General features: G+C 55.8%; 1 protein-coding gene across 2 annotated transcripts; it reads right to left on the reverse strand.

Annotated features, from left to right (window-relative positions):
- Nucleotides 1-99: 99 nt before the first annotated feature.
- On the reverse strand, nt 100-15,146 carry DRP2 (dystrophin related protein 2). 2 transcript variants are annotated; one of them, XM_019473932.1, is made up of 22 exons: nt 15,085-15,146; nt 14,110-14,266; nt 12,819-12,939; nt 12,021-12,289; nt 11,376-11,522; nt 10,776-10,854; nt 9,525-9,585; nt 9,049-9,110; nt 8,697-8,771; nt 6,472-6,673; nt 6,182-6,267; nt 5,290-5,447; nt 4,985-5,151; nt 4,556-4,667; nt 4,024-4,160; nt 3,669-3,734; nt 2,790-2,855; nt 2,349-2,492; nt 1,437-1,674; nt 1,173-1,293; nt 932-1,018; nt 100-119 (listed from the first exon to the last, which is right to left on the reverse strand). In XM_019473932.1, the coding sequence occupies exons 1-22, from the start codon at nt 15,129-15,131 to the stop codon at nt 100-102; spliced, it is 2,622 nt and encodes an 873-aa protein (XP_019329477.1). In that variant the 5' UTR covers nt 15,132-15,146. The 2 variants fall into 2 exon arrangements, with proteins under 2 accessions (XP_019329477.1, XP_009284571.1); XM_009286296.2 differs by lacking the exon at nt 100-119 and having other exon boundaries at nt 882-1,018.
- Nucleotides 15,147-15,407: the final 261 nt, after the last annotated feature.

Here is a 15,407-nt window from a genome sequence, read left to right on the forward strand (position 1 = left end):
TGCGAGGTCTGTTGCAGCACAGGGAACATGGCAGGGAGAGGAAGGGGAGGAAAGCAGCCAGGTAGCTGGTTAGAAAAAGCCTCTGGCTCACAGGAGGTGTTAGATAAGGGAGGTCATACCTGAAAGAGAAATGGAGAAGTCAGGAAAATAGGACCCAGAGCCACCTGGTTAGAACGGGGCTGCTGCAGAGCCAGGAGGATCCTGCTCAGGGATGGCAGAAAGTGGGCAAGGGTCTGTGTGGGCAGAGAGGGAAGCTCTCCCCCACCTCGTGTTAGTGCTGGCACCAAGCAATGTCTCCCCGCAGCACATGCATGGGCAGCCTGGGCGAGGGACCAAGTGCTGCTCCCAGGCTGGAGCACAGAGGGACAGCAGAAAGACCAACACCAAACCCCACTGGGCGAGTGGAGCGCCGTCCACACATGCATCCCCCAGTCCTCCTCCCTTCTGGGAAGAGCCATCCATGAGCATCTAGGAGAGCTTGCAGCATTGCTTCCATCTTGCCAGGTAACTGGGGCCTCGACCTCTCCTGGAGAGTGGTCTGGACAGGGACAAAGTGTGGAGGTGGCTCAAGGTGATCACTGCAAACTCGATGCTGGCAGGTCTGTCCATGTTCACAGTGGGGAGCCCCCCAGGGTGCAGGGTCCCGAGCAGGGCAGGAGGCTGCCTTGCAGCTCATCTGGGGGAATCTACTTGGTCCATACTCTTGGCAGCTCTGATTGCCTCTCCTTGCAGATGTGAAACCTCCTCCTCAACCTCTCTGTGCCCAGGCCACACACCTGTCCCAGCAGCACCACGTCAGCGTAGCTCTTGGCTGTAGGCGCTGTGGGGGATCAGCTGTCGCAGGGAAGCTGGGATCGGGGCAGCGCTCCATGGGGAAAACCTCATCTGAGGGAGCAGTAAGAGGCCAGAGAGGGGGATTTCACTCGAGTACCTCGAGAGTTGGGGAAGGCGCTCCGCAGCTTCTCCATGATGTCTTCCAGGCACACGCTGACTTCCTGGGTTTTGATTTCCACCTCGTCTGCAGCAGGAAAGAGGGCAGCGTGGGTGAGTAGGCTCTCTGGGCATCCGTCTCGCCAGCCAGCATCTCTGCAGGATGGCAGGGCACAGGCAGCTTCCTGCAGCATTGAACCAAGGGAGCAGGGCAGAGAGCTCAGCCCAACCCCAATCCTCACCTGCAGCTTCGGTGTCAGGGGTGTTGTGCTCTTTCTCCTTTGTCTGGCTGCCTTCAGACTGATATGGAGATGAAGCCAAGGAAGAGGCTGCTGAACCGTTGCCATCTGACTCTACTGGAGGCTGGGGAGAGAAGGGGGCTTGTCATGATCCTCTGTCCTTGTCCTCCCCCCCTTCTGACTATCACTTTCTGCCACTGCCCCAGCTCTGTTATGGCACAGCCCACCCCAAGGATGGGCTTCCCCAGATCCTTGCCCTGAGAGTACCTGCAGCAGCAGCTCCCTCAGCCGGTGCAGCTGGGACTCCAGCTGCTTGTTGTGGTCCTCTAGGATCTGCATGCGGGTCTCTAGGCGGCTCTTGTGCTGCCGAAGGATTCGTGCTTCTGCCAGGAGCTCATCATTATGTGGGTCTTGCACTGATTCAGGGGAGCCTGTAGCCAAGGTTGGAGACTCCACCGCCTCATCATGCTGCCATTTCAAACGTCTCAGCTCTCCCTGGAGGATCCTGCAAGATAGCTTAGGTCAGCATCACCACCCTCCTTTCTAGAGACTGCTGGAAACACCTGACCGCTGTGCACTGGGGACAGCCCATGACTTAGAGACAAAACACCCCTGGAGGCTTTGCCACACGTGAAGCTTGAGGACCAGCATGCTCCTGGACTTTGGCCCTGCACCGCAGGGTGGCCTGCCTGCAGCTCTTCCCCACTTGGGTGGTTTACAAAAAGACATGTAACTGCTTCCTAAGAGGCTGAGAACAAGGGCAGGGAAAGCATAACCTCCTCCTGAGCCAAGCTGCCCTGCCCAGAGCCTCATCTCGTGTAGTCCAGAGTAGCACCACCACTGTTTGTGAGGGGCTCAGCGACAAGAGAGACAGCAGTGCCCTGGGCTCACTTCAACCAGTTTGGGGTTCAGGAGGGGAACAGGTTCTGGGGATGAGGGCAGGAACATTTTGGGGAACAGTCTTCTCCCTTCCTTGGAGAGCACACCCTCACCGAGTGCTCCCATGAAGGTTTTTAGGGCTCCGCCTAGACTCCCTCCAAACCAGCCCACTCAGGTCCATCCCCACCTCCAGCCCTAGCAGTTATCCCCTGGCTCCACTCTGAGCTCTGCCAGGCTTCTCCAGCCTTAGGCTTCCCCTTAGGCTATAAACCCCACTTTCAGAGTTGCCCATGCCCCTACCTGTTTTCGTCTTCTAAGTGGGCCAGGATTCGCTCCAGCTCTCCCTTGTCATCCATGTTGAGGCTTGCCGGAACCTGCTGGCTGCCCCCAGGCTCTCTGTCAGTGATGGGGCTGGAATGGCGCAGCAGGTACTGGTCCTCATCCCTGTTGCAGCAGGTGGAGAAATACCTTAGTGAGGAACATCAGTCTCAAGTGATTTGTGTGCCCTTGGGGAAGGACAGCCTGGAAGGAGGTGGTTTCATATGGGAGTTCGTTCTGGCTGCTCCAGGTCTAGAGCTCAGAAGTAGCTCAGCACCCCTGGGTAGCTGGGGATGCCCAAGAGCCTCAGACTCAAAGGAACTGGGAAGTAAAGCATTTCTGTGCCCTGGCCAGGCAGGGATGGAGCCACAGGAGCCCTGGCTCAGCAGGAGGTGAGGAGGAGGGAAAGGAGGCAGAACTCACAGGCTATCATCAGGGGACAGGCTGTCATTGAAGAAGGAACAGTTCTGGTTTTCCATCTCTGCAAGCCTGGAGGAAAGAGAAACAGGTTGGGATATGGTCAGAGACACCCTAAATATCTGCTCAATGCACCCTTCTTACGGCAGCCCCTGCAAGACCCCTCTCTGGCAGGGTCTCCCAGCTGGCCTGTACCAATCTGCCCCTCTTTACAGGCTCTATAGAGTTTTGCCTTTTTGGAAAACAAAAGCCATTCCTGCTCTGGGTTGCAGTCTCTGGAATAAGGGGCTGCTGCCATGCAGCTGGCTCTGCCTCCTCTCACATAAGCAAAGGAAAGGGGTAAAAGCGTACCAGCTCCAGCCTAGGGCCTGAGCTACAGGGTCCCTGTGCTCCTCGGGTCCCCACTCTGCCTGGACCTGTGGTGAGGGCAGAGGCGTTACAAACCACAAGGCAGCAGCAACGGGAAGCGTGCAAGCAGCACTGGTGAGCACACAGGCAGAGCAAGACATTGAGGGATCTGCCTGGTGAGAATCCAACCAGCAGCTAATGCTGGGAAGAGCAGGAGGGTACATGGAGGCTGCTTCATCACTAAGACATCCGCTGTCAAATGCATGGTGTTTGCTGCCAATTTGCGTGTCATCAGCCATGTCCCAGGCAGGAGCAAAGTGGTGCAGGCAGGTTTGCCTGGCCCTGCAGCTGCCTCTTCCCAATGGCACTGCAGCCTCAGCTGCTGTAGCCAGTCTCTGTCTACCAGGCAGTGTGCTGGGAAGTGTGGAGGGGACTGTGGGCAGCAGGAGCTCACCATGCGTCTGCCCCGAAACCCCTCCACACCTGTCGGAATCATGCTCTGTGCCCTGCCGTGACAGCAGTGCCCAGTGGTGATACCTGCTGGCAAAGTGCTCGATCCGGGAGTGGGTGTCGGCATGTGGTAACATCGGGGAGGAGGCTGGTCTGGAAGAGACGCACACTGGTCAGCAAGGCTTGGCAGTCCTCACTCAAAGCTAGGGCTTGGAGAGGCTGCCCTGGTCTCACCTGGGCTGAGAAGAGCCAGGGACAGGCTGGAGAGGGAGACTGAAATCTCTGCTCCTCCAAGAACTAGGTGCCGTATCAGCCCCAAAGTAAGTGCCCCCTCCAGCCCTCCCACAGGAGCCCTGTCTCACAGCTGAGATGCTGCTTCCATCCGTGGAGCCTATGTATCAGGCAGGGTTGAAAGGCACAGCCTGGGGCCCAGCCAACTCACGTCTCGGAGAAGTCAGCCTCGAGCACAGACTGGACGGGCAGGTAACCCCTCTGTGGGTGCTTGCTGAAGTACTGCTTGGACCGAAACTTGTTCTTCAGCGTTGTGGCAAAGTCTCTCATGTTCTCACTGGATGTGGTCTGCAGAGACACAAACATTACCAAGGTGCTGCTTAATGAAAAGTGGGGGATCACAGTGGGGGATCCGCAGGAAAGTAGTCCCTTCAGGCTGAGCACGAGCTCCACAGAGGAAGAGGCAGACAAAACTGAGGAAGCAAGGAGGGCACACAGCAGCTCTGTCAGCCTGTCACAGGGCCTGGCACAAGTCAAGCTGGGCATTGGTGGATGCCATGCATCCCGCTCACCATGAGCCCCAGAATAGCAGGGACACAGGCAACATCCAGCATACGGAGTGGAACAAAAACATACAAGGGATCCGCTTCTGGGGCTGTACCAGCCTAAACATCGCAAGGCTGCTGCCGTTGATGTGGACCTGCTCTGAGCCAAGACCCTCCCAGCCCAGCCCAGCTCCATACCGGGGTGTAGTACTCCATGATGGGGTAGTGCAGCTTGTTGCCCTTGCTGGCTCGCCCAGTGAGGAAGCAAGCCTGGCAGATATCCACATTGAATTGCTTCAGGCTCCGATACCTGAAGAGATCAAGAGGCCATAGGGAGGCAGTGAGAATCAGCAAAACCACATCATTTTGGAGCCCAAGGAGAGCTCAGCAGGGGACAGAGGTGGTCTGTGTTGCTCTTGCACCCCACTGAACCCACAGTGCTGATGGCTGAAGTCCCCAGAAAAGCATCCTGCTCCTTCCCCTCTGCTGGCACCTGGTCTGACCTGCCTGAAACACTGCTGCTGCAGAGCTCTAGGTTCCCCCAACAGCACAGAGAAAATTCAGCTCCCTCCTGCAGGACACCATGCACTTCCCTTGAGGGCCAAGGTCCCATATCACAACCCCTACCTGAAGCCCTTGATGGGGCACTGCCGGCAGACAGAGCACTTGGTCTGGTGCTTCACCTGCTCAGCCATGGTCACCCGGTGCAGCACGGCCAGCCACACCATGGACTGCGGCTCCAGGTTGGCCCACTCCAGGAACTGGGATGCCTCGATGGTGGGCTTCCCGTTGCTCTGGGGAGGGGAGAGGAAGGGGCTGCTCAGAGCTGGGACCCAGCTGCGATGCGGTGCAAGCTCCTTGCCAACGCTGGGAGCCTCTCCATGGCACGGCTGCTGCAAAAGGGATGGCACAGGCCACAGCACCCTACTCACAAAGCGGAAGCAGCTGCGGATGCTGGGCTCCACGTTGCTGCCCCCAAACGCTGCCACCTCCCCCAGCTGGCGTGGGACCTGGATGGCCTCGTGGAGCAGGACGCCAAGGTGCCGCTGGTCACACAGTCCCCCAGCGTTTGCCACTTGGCTGAAGAGATCTGCTGGCAGAACAGACACACAGCCCTGTTAGAGACATGCCTGATGCCCCAACACACCGGGCAGGACGCAGGCACAGGGGAGCTGTGTGTGGATCAGACCAGGGGCCCCGCTGCCTGTCTCCAGCAGGGAGCTCAAATAAGAGAGAAAAACTGAGCTATGATTAAATAACCTTTACCAGTATCCTTCCAGCTCCCAATAACCAGGAGTTTAGAGTCTTCTTGAGACAGAGGTTACATACATCACTTCTTTAACAGCCACAGCTGGCCTGTCCTCTATGAATCTGCCCAATCCCTTTATTTAACCCCTAGGTGCTTCCTATGCTAACCCCTCCGCAGTATCCCATCGCAGAGAGCACCATGGTTAAAACACAGTGAAAAAAGGGGCTTGCTTTAATTTGTTTGAAACCTACTTCCCAGCCATGCAGGTTTCTTCCTTCTGGGAAGCACTAGATTAACTGTTTTCTGTTTGCCTTCTCTGCACTGTTCATTATAGTGCCATGCAAGCAAGATCACCACAGCACCAGTCAGTCTGCAAAAATGCCTCCTAATTTAGGCAGCATAGGCTTGGGGAGGGGGGAAGGGAAGGGTGGTGATGCAAGCAGATTGGTCACTGCAGGAAAGCTGTTGCTCTGTTCTTTCTGGGCAAAGAAGGGCTAAGCCAGGAAACAAAAGCACTCCTGCTTTCCCCAGGTTATGCCACACCAGGCCCTAGGGGACGGAGATAGGGGACTCACACTGAAACTTCTCCTTGACCTCTGTCCCGCACAGACATGCAATGCCCGTCTTGAAGGAGAGCGCCCTCATCTTCCCACTGCGGCCACTGCAAGGTGAGATATTGCACAGGTTTGCAAATGTTTTGGAGGTTTTTTTATGCAGGGGGGTCAGCAAGGCAAGCCCGCACCAGGCAGCCCCCTCGCTAGCGGCCAGGGCCTTTTTGCAGCACTGCCAGCTGGAAGAGCAGCACAGAGGTTTCCTTCCAAGCACAGCAGCCCCACAGCTCAGGGGGACACTGAGGAACGGGTACCTGTCAAAGACATTCAAAAGCCAGTTGAGGCTCATGTCCACACAGAGCGGCACATTCACCAGGATGCCCCGCTCCTCCTCCAGCCTCTCGTAGAGGGCAGTCAGGCAGTGAATGACCTCCACCACATCCATCGCCCGGTCGCTGGGCTGCAGGTCATGCTCATTGAAGATTTCCAAGGCCGTGGCCAGGGTCACCATGTCCACTGTACAGATGGAGGGATCAGAGGCAGAAAGGAAAACAGGAGAGGTGAGAACCAAGAGGAGGGAGACGCACAGCCCTGCCCTGACCTGGGGCAGTCTCGGCCCCACTGCAGTGCGGAAGATGCTGGCAGGATGGGCACAGCTCCCAGAATTGCTCTGCCACCTGTAAACCCCTCCCAAAACACCCTCCTATAGTCAACTTGAGCCACCATTCTGTGTGACCGTCCTTCCCTGTTGCTGTGGCCAGCCATGGCCACGAAAATGCTACCCATGAAAGGCTCTATGCGGAGCCACAGGTGCCCAGAGCCGGCCTCTGCACGTGCTGGGTCCCTGTGGGGCTGGTGTGGGGAGGTGAGGGGGCACAGACCCACACAGACCCTATGAGCAGCTGCCCAGAGGTGGAGTAGTCCTATCTCCAGCTCTGACCAGCAGTGGGTGTCGAGGCAGAAACCTAAAATGGGGCTAGGACAGCATGGGCTACCCTGGATACCCTGCTTTCAGATTTCTATGGCTGCAGGTTGTATGTGCTACCGTGTTTAGCAGCCAGCAATCTTTCTTTCCTGAAAGTCTTTCCATTTCTGAGACCATTTATGTTCTCAGTGCCCAGGGGATCATGTGCCATTTCCACACTGTAACTTCACTCTGTGGAAAAGTCCTCCCTTCTCCTGTCAAAACTGTTGACAGTTGCACTGGGGACCCCCAATTCACACGCCAGTGAGTATCGCTCCTGCTCACCCTCACATCCACACTGCCCATGACTGCACATGGCTCTGACATGTCCCACACTGCCTCCTTCTGACATGGCCACTCACTCCACCAAACCTCTCATCATGGGGAAGCTGCTTTGGCAGCCTCCTTGCCCTTCTCAAGAACATCTTGAATAAGAAGCACTTATTCACGTTCTTCCACATCATTTCTGGGCTGGGAAGAAAGCGCCAGTGCAGCATGTGAGATGCAAGAGATGGGCAACCAAAGATACACAAGCAGCACATGGAAGGGCTCTGCTTTGCTCTCTGCCCTTTTCCTCACCATGCCTGGTGTTTCTGCGGCTGCTACTGTATGGACATCTTTGCAGGGTGGCGAAAGCTAACTGCTGCTTCCCCCCATTTGCACTATGTCAGCCCTGAATGTGCCCAGGTATGGGACAGCCTGGTCACTACAGTGTCATGAAACTACTCTGCAGCCAGGGTTCAACTCCCCCAAGTACCAAACCTCCTCTCACTTTCACTCATTGCCTTCTTCCAGGCCTTTCATGAGACATCAAGGAGCACAGGTCTGCCTGGGACCCCACTGCTGCCTGGCTGCATCTCCTCCCTGTCAGGAACGATTAATTCAGGAGAGGGGTTTCCCTCATCCTGCTGCTGTTTGATAGAGCCTTAGAAGAGAGGCCTTGCCAAAAGCTCTCCAGCAGCCAAGGTTGCCACATCTATCAGATTCCCATCCGTGTGCTTGCTGATTCCCCCGAGAAACTCCTCAGCAGTTTCTGAGGAGCAGCTGCCCCTCGGAGAGCCACGCATCATGTTGAACTCTTATCGCATCATATTCACCTGGCTATTAATCCTCATTTTAACTGGAGTTTTACCAACAGTGCAGAAGTCAGGTTTATCGGCTCCCTTCCTCCTCTTTAAGTGGTGGAGCCCTCTCTGCTCCTGCCAGCGAGGCTGGTTTCTGCTCTCAGTTACATCCACAGCTTCTCCAGGCTCCCTTGGAGCTCCTGGGTGAGCCCCTGCCTGATCCCACAGCTTTGTAACTCTGAACTAGACCACTTTGTTCTCAAATCCCTTTGACTAACACCTGCCCTTGAGGCATTTCCACCCTAAGCCTGCAAAGAAAGGCGCTGACACAGACACCTCGCTGGTGGGTTTGCTCAGCTTTCCAGCCACAGGCTCATCTTCCTAGCGCTTCTCACCTCAGCTACCTGTCCCCTGGTGGGCTCCTGCCTTTGATGTGCTGATAAAAGCTTGTGTTAGTTTAATGCCTTTATCGAGGGAGACCCAGCAGGAGGGAAATACTTCCCACACTCACATCGCAGAGCTTTTTGCACCCGTCGTAGTTTCATAGCCGTCCGATACGCTGAGAACTTGATGTTGTTCAAATCCGCTGCAATAACACAGGAAAAGAAGAATAAAACTGCAGCTCAACATCCTTATCTCCAGGGCAGGAAGCAGCAGTTGCAGTTCCCAGACACCAGCCCCACCAGCAGAAGCAGAGTGTATGTGGAAGCAGGAGGGGCAGAGCCTGGCAGGGGCTCGCACCCCATTGTTTTGGGGGGCCCTGTGCCACAGAGGGGAGCAGGTGGGCTGGGGGAATCTCATATAGCACCCTACACTGCAAAAAGGTGGATGCTACTCGAATGGTTTTGTGGCAGCCTCCTTACCCAGCGTCTGGTACAACTCCGTCATCTTCGGGTGGTCCCAGCATGTAGTCTGGGCCTGGTGGCTGGAAGGAAAATAGAAGGAAACCAAGAGTCAAGCTGGGAATTAAGCAGCTGCCATGAGAGATTATAAAAAAGGACCTGGCCGGCCCTGAGAGCAAGTCTCCCAGTGCCTGCAGATGCTGGGGCCGCTGCACCCCAGTGAGCACACTCCCCAGCCACAGCAGCAGGGAGGATGCCCACAGGAGGATGCCCTCACTTGCTGCCAGCCCACCCTCCTTCCAGTCAGCGTCGCCCCTCATCTGGGGCATTTCGGCAGGCAGGGAAAGCCTGGCTCTGCCAGGTTGGGGGCAACACACTTCGCTGGAGGTCAATGCTCAGACCAGTCTGCTTACTGCCCCCTGCTCCTAATTGGTTCCCAATTCCTGTTTCCCACTGGGTCAGAGAAGACCACAGGCTTTGGTTGGGAGCACACTCACTTGATGTAGTATGGTACTTTGTTAGGGGAAATGGCTCGCTCCCAGGGGACCTGGACAGAGGCTGCAAGGAGAGAGACACAGATGTCAGATCAACACCAAACACTCCTTCAGGTCGATGCTGTTTCTGATGAGACACCAGCGGGACTGTGCCAGCAGGTGGGTGCCTCTGAAGAGGCTATGCCTTCCCAAATCACCAACTGGGGGTGTTGGAACAGGCAAGTGGATGCTGCCTCTAAGAGAGGCACAAGACTGCTGGTCTTGTCAGAGGCTGAGCTCAGAACTCAGGAAGAGACACTTCCTGATGCTTTTGATGATGCTCAAGGCAACGCTGTGGTCACCAGTGCGCAGGGCACATAATCCCCACCAGGTGGGATTCGGGCACACACAGAGCACTGCCTGTTATGGCCAGGCTTGGGCACCCACAGCATCTGCTGTTCCCATTACTCAAGCTCTGTGTGTCAGCTGCAGTACTTCGGGAAGATGAGGACGCATCCCATACCAGTTGCCTGCCACCCTACATTTGTTATCTAGAGGACGAAAGCCCTTTTATGACCCTCAGCTATTTTCCCTTATCATATAGGCAGCTTATCAATTCCAGCAACTGGAAAAGTTGCTCTTCCTTTCAGATAGGAGGACGTGGTCTGAAGAGAAACACAGGCCAACAAACCCCACTGACATCTGGAGACCCTGCAGAGCTCAGCATTTACGAGGATGGACCCCAGACTCTGGAGCACAACCTGCTGCCCATCCTTTGCAGGTCTGAGAGCTGTCAGCCAGCAGCAGCTCAGCTCTGTAGGAACAGCATCCCTCTGCCTCACCACGTGAATGAAAACCTCCTCAACGTGTGCATTTTTGGCCTCTGAATGACTAACACGGGATATGGGGGACTGCCTTTTTCTGCCATCTGTTGTCTTGCCCACCCAGTCTCTGAGGCTGGCACAGTCCCAGTATCACCTGGGAGCTGTTGCTGTGAGTGTCACAGCTCTGCGCTCTGAAGGGAAACCACACTCATGTCCCACCCTTGGTCCCCCAAGGTGAGGTAGAACAATGCTAACTTTGGGACATGCCTTCTGCTCTGGTTCCTGTGCACCAGGCACTGGCCTGGGCCCTTTTCTAGCTGCATGCATGTCTCTGGGGGCTCTGGGCTGAGCAACAGGACTCTGCACCCCATTCTCCTGTGCCACAGCCCATGCTAAGCCACTCCGCAGAGGCAGCCTCATGGCAGGAAGCCAGGAGGACCTGCTTACGTACAGGAGAGGAAGTGCTGGGAGCCTGGTCCAAAGTCCCGGTGGGCATCTTGGAGCTGCTTCAGGCGTTCGTTTATGGAGGCCTGGAGAATGGGACAGAAGAATTCAGTGGCAGCCCATCAGGCGTTTCAGACTGAAGCCCCATTCAGGAAGGCTTGTGGATGGACTCAGACATGCCCCAGCACGCAGGTCCTCTTCCTTCCTCACCTGCCTTGGTATTTGCATTCCCCAGTCCACTCAGCCCTCTACACCTCCTCCCACAGGCAGAGGCAGCACAGGCCACATCTCCAGCTCACCTGTATCCATATTTTTACAGGCATCAACAAAGCCACAGCTGGTACTGATCCCCCCATCAGATCCTGCTTTTACTCAGACAGCATCCTTTGTTCTTCCCACTGCCTTTTCCTGCTCAAGACCTCTACAGATTTACCAGCCACTTTCCTCACACTGAACTGATGCTATCCTCCTCCAGGAACACTAGCTATACTATCCCTGCTATGCCAAGCCTTACTTTATTGTCCTTGAAGCTCAACAGTGACAGCCCTTCCCCAGCATCCTCCTGTCTGTGGTTTATTTGCTGTGCTTGGTCCTGACTCCTTCCCACCTGCAGCTGCTTCCAGCGCGTATTGATCTGCTCCAGGGTACGGGAGTTCTCCATGGACAGGTGGACATCTGAGATGGCAAGCTGGTGTGCAAGATCATTGACCACTTTCACCCCATCCTTCATGGGGGAGAGCTCCTCTTTGAACAGCTGGAGTCCCGTGCCCGGGGGAACAGACACAGGGCAGGGGAAGAAGGAAAAGAAGCAGGCAAGCAGTCAGGACTTGGATCTGATTCCTCTGCTACAAGCTAAGGTGGGCTAGTGGCTGGCAAGACGCTGCTGACTAACCCTCCCACAGGGTACCTCAATAGGGAAAAAAGAAACAAAACAAACCAGCCAGGCTGGAGATTACTCAAATCTCCTGAGAACTGGAACACGGACAATGGCTTATCTATGCTGAGCCACTGTACCTGTGTAAGGTCTGTGCCATGACAAGGTGCTCAGCACAGCCAATTGCTCAGGACACTGCGGGCCAAATCCACCCTCACAAAGCTAGGGGACTGTCGGAGGGAGGACCTGGCCCCTGAGACCCCAAGTAACAAGGCTGCATTGGACTGAGCAGTCAGGAGGAGCAGCACTGCTCTCCTGGGAAGTAGCATCTCATCACCTCTGGGGCCAAGGCTGGAGCCTTCTCAGAGCCAGAAGTACCTTGGTTGACTGGATGTGCTCTGGTAAGGAGTCAATGAAGAGGTCCCCAATGGGTTCCCAGGTTTCGCACACGCTTTCAGCCTGGTCCAGTGTCATGCTGAGCTCCTCCATGGCCCCTTTAATCTCTAGCAGCTGCTCCAGTGTCCGTTCAATGTGACGGTGCTGGTCCACGCACCGGGCTGTGAGCTTCTCCCACAGCTCACTGGCCACGTTCGCCTGCTTCCAGACAAAGCGGCTGATGTTTTGGATCCGGTGCCGGGGAGAGACATCTGTGAAGGCAAAGCGGAAGGGGAATGGAGAGCAAAAATGAGATCCCAGCCCAGAGGAGATTGGGCAAGAGATGGAGGGAGGGCACAGAAAAGGGAGATAAAAAAATCTAGGGAAAACTGGAAAGAGAGAGGGAAAACAAGCGATAATAGTATCCATCTCTGCACCAGCTCCTCCAGGTATCCAGCCTGCCCACAGACCTCTGCCTGCTCTCTGTCTGTCCTCTCAAGCAGAAGCCCTGCTGCCCTTTAAAAACCTACCCCAGAGCACATCTGATGCTGTTTCATGAGATGCACTCCATCATGGGCTGCGCCAGCAGCTTCTGCCTTCGCCCAGGACAGAAGCACTGCTCTGTGCCGGTCTGACCTTTGGCCAAAGGATTGGAAACAGCCTGGTGCATGATGGCACAAGGCAGAGCACTGACGTGCCACTTTGTGCCACACCAACCACCTCCACTCCATCCTCTCTGGTCCAGCCCAGGAGGCACTGTGCTGTGCTATGGGAGAACAAGGAAGGGGGAGCTCCACAGACCTTTGCTTTCTGACGTTGGTTCTTCTAATTCCTCAAATGGATGCTGGGAAAGGAAAGCCTGTGCTGACTCCAGGACAGAGTAAATGTATGGTCCCCGAGACTTCACTTCTTCCATGAAAGCCTGGAGAGCAGAGCACAGAGATGAGACAGCAGCCTGAGCTGGAGAATTGTGCCCCTGCTGCCCCCTTGCCAAAGGCTGCAGTGATTTATTCACTCCAGGGCCCAAACCTCACTGGAGATACAAAGAGAGGTTAACAGAGAAATATTTTTGCAGTTCGGGGAAGGAATGACCACCTGCAAGAAGGTGGCTCCTGCAGAGGTCTGGACTGCAGCTTTGCTGGAGGGGGGAGGCAGAACAGCGAGCCCAGAAGGGTGTGTTGAGCCAGGGCTGCGCAAGAGGAACTGCTTTATTGATGATGCTTTCACAGGCACTGCTTGGAGACATTCCTCACTCATGCAGTGAGAGCATGGTCATGCAAACAGTCCTTCCAGCAGCTGTTCAGCAACAGGTCCAGCTGCTGGAGGAACAAGGAGGGGAACCAGCAGGATGCCCCAAAGCAGCATATCCACCAGGGCAGACTTCGGAGGCAGGCTGGTTTAGGATGTCCTCTCCTCCCCTCCAACTGCAGCCCCCCACTGGTACTGTCTGTTGGATTGGCTATTTGTGTGCTGGGGAAGTGGCTAGCTCCAGCAAGGATGAGGGATAGCAACAGTAAGCAACAGTTTAGTTTTGTTTTCAAGGTAAAAACAACTAAACCCAACAGCCACTGGCAGCGAGAAGGAAATGCTCTGATCAGGGAAGCAGGAAACTGGTCTGTCTGGGTTTACCCCAGTTTCAGATATGATGATAATGTGCTACTGCAAGAATCACTCATGTCCTGACTACTGGGTCGCCTTCAGACCAACCGACCTCCTCAGGCCCCAGGAACCCAAAAGCAGAGGCCAGTGAGAGGCAATTCCCTCTGTTGCAGAGTTAGGACATAAGGAGGATACTAGGAGAGAAGTGATGGGGCCCACTACCAGCTGCAGCAACCTGCAGATGACTTGAGGCTGTAATGCAGATTTATTGTCTAAAACCAGATGGGCTCTGCCTGTCATGTGCCATGGGTATTTGCTATGGGACTGGGGCTCTGCCTTTCCACGGAAAGCACAGATGGAGACGGGCAAGGACTGGTGCACTCATAGGCTGTGGGCATGGGCAGTGATACAAGGCAGGGGTCCCAGGCAAGGCTGCCCACCTGCAGCTCATCTTAGCAGTGAACGGCAGCGGGGGAGGTGCGAGGGAACATACCGCATGCGTCTCCTTTTCTTGCTGCACCAGGAGGACATCGCCTCGCAGGGGCAGCTGTGCCGAGAGCTCCTCATCCTTCTGCCCAAGCCAGTCTATGATCTCCTGGAGAGGCACCTGCAGCTTCCCACTGTGGTCGGAAAAGGCCTCCAGACGAGCCCTGGCAGGAGAGCAAGCACAGCAGGACGGTGGTCAGACGGACAGGAGAAGAGCAGAACAGGAAGGGGAGGCACAGCACCACGGCTGGGGTGGTGACCCCCGGGCACCCACAGGACTGGCAGCATGCCTCAGCACAGGCTGTGCATGACCCTCAGCCAGCACAGATGCTGCACCACCAGGTGGGGTGAAGCACAGAGGCATCGGGGAGCGGAAACTCTGAGGCTATTCATCACCCTGGAGCCCGGAGCAGAGGACAGAGCTGCTCCGCATTTGCCTGTGGGTTGGGGCTGTGCTCTGGCTAGCACGGGGGACTTGGCTCAGCATTTACATGACTGGACAGCTTCCAGGAGCCTTGCATTAAGGCAGGAGACAATTAACACGCCCCAGTTAAGCTCTCCATCATGCTGGCTGTGGAGCTGCAACCTCTGACAGTCTGGAAGGCATGCTCCCCCCGTGCAGTGGAGAGGGCTCCCAGCGAAGGGACAAGCGCAGAGGAGGTGGCGGCAAGGCTATGGGGCAAAAAGAGACAAGCCGCAGAGACAGCAGTGGCAGAGGAAGGACAAAGCAGCAGAAAGCAAACAGGAGTGAAGGAGGGGAGGGAGAGGAGAGCGGGATGGGTGGAAATGGAGGGGATGCTTTTCAGCTTAGGGAGAAAGTCTCAGAGGTCTGTGGCCAAGAGGGGAAACAGAGCCAAGGTCACTGTGAATTCATGTGGCTGGTCAAGCGAACAAGTTCAAAAACCTCCTGACAAGCACATGCAGCAGGCAAGGCTGGAAGGCCAGGCCAGCCCCGGAGCTTGCCCCAGGCAGGGACTCTTACCGAAGGCTGTGGGATTTCTTTTTGATTTCATTCCAGCAAAGATTCATCTCCAGAGGGGCCTGAGGCCTGGTGGCACCGCTTGGAGCCCAGGGGGTTACACACGAAGGTCCTGCACCATCCTGCGAGGCTTCAACCTGGGCAGAAACAGAACCACACTGCATACAGAGAACACTGCCTGGTGTTTACAGCACTTGCCTGGGGACACCTACTGCCCTCTGTCCTGACCCTGCCTGGCTTTTCAACTCACAAGGGGGCTGCCCTGCTCCCAGAGGGGTCTGTTAGCAGCTCCAGGGAAGCTCATGGCTGTGCCTGGAGGAAGGATG

Source organism: Aptenodytes forsteri, unplaced genomic scaffold (assembly GCF_000699145.1).
Source record: "Aptenodytes forsteri isolate BGI_AS27 unplaced genomic scaffold, ASM69914v1 Scaffold888, whole genome shotgun sequence".
Taxonomy (NCBI): Eukaryota; Metazoa; Chordata; class Aves; order Sphenisciformes; family Spheniscidae; genus Aptenodytes; species Aptenodytes forsteri.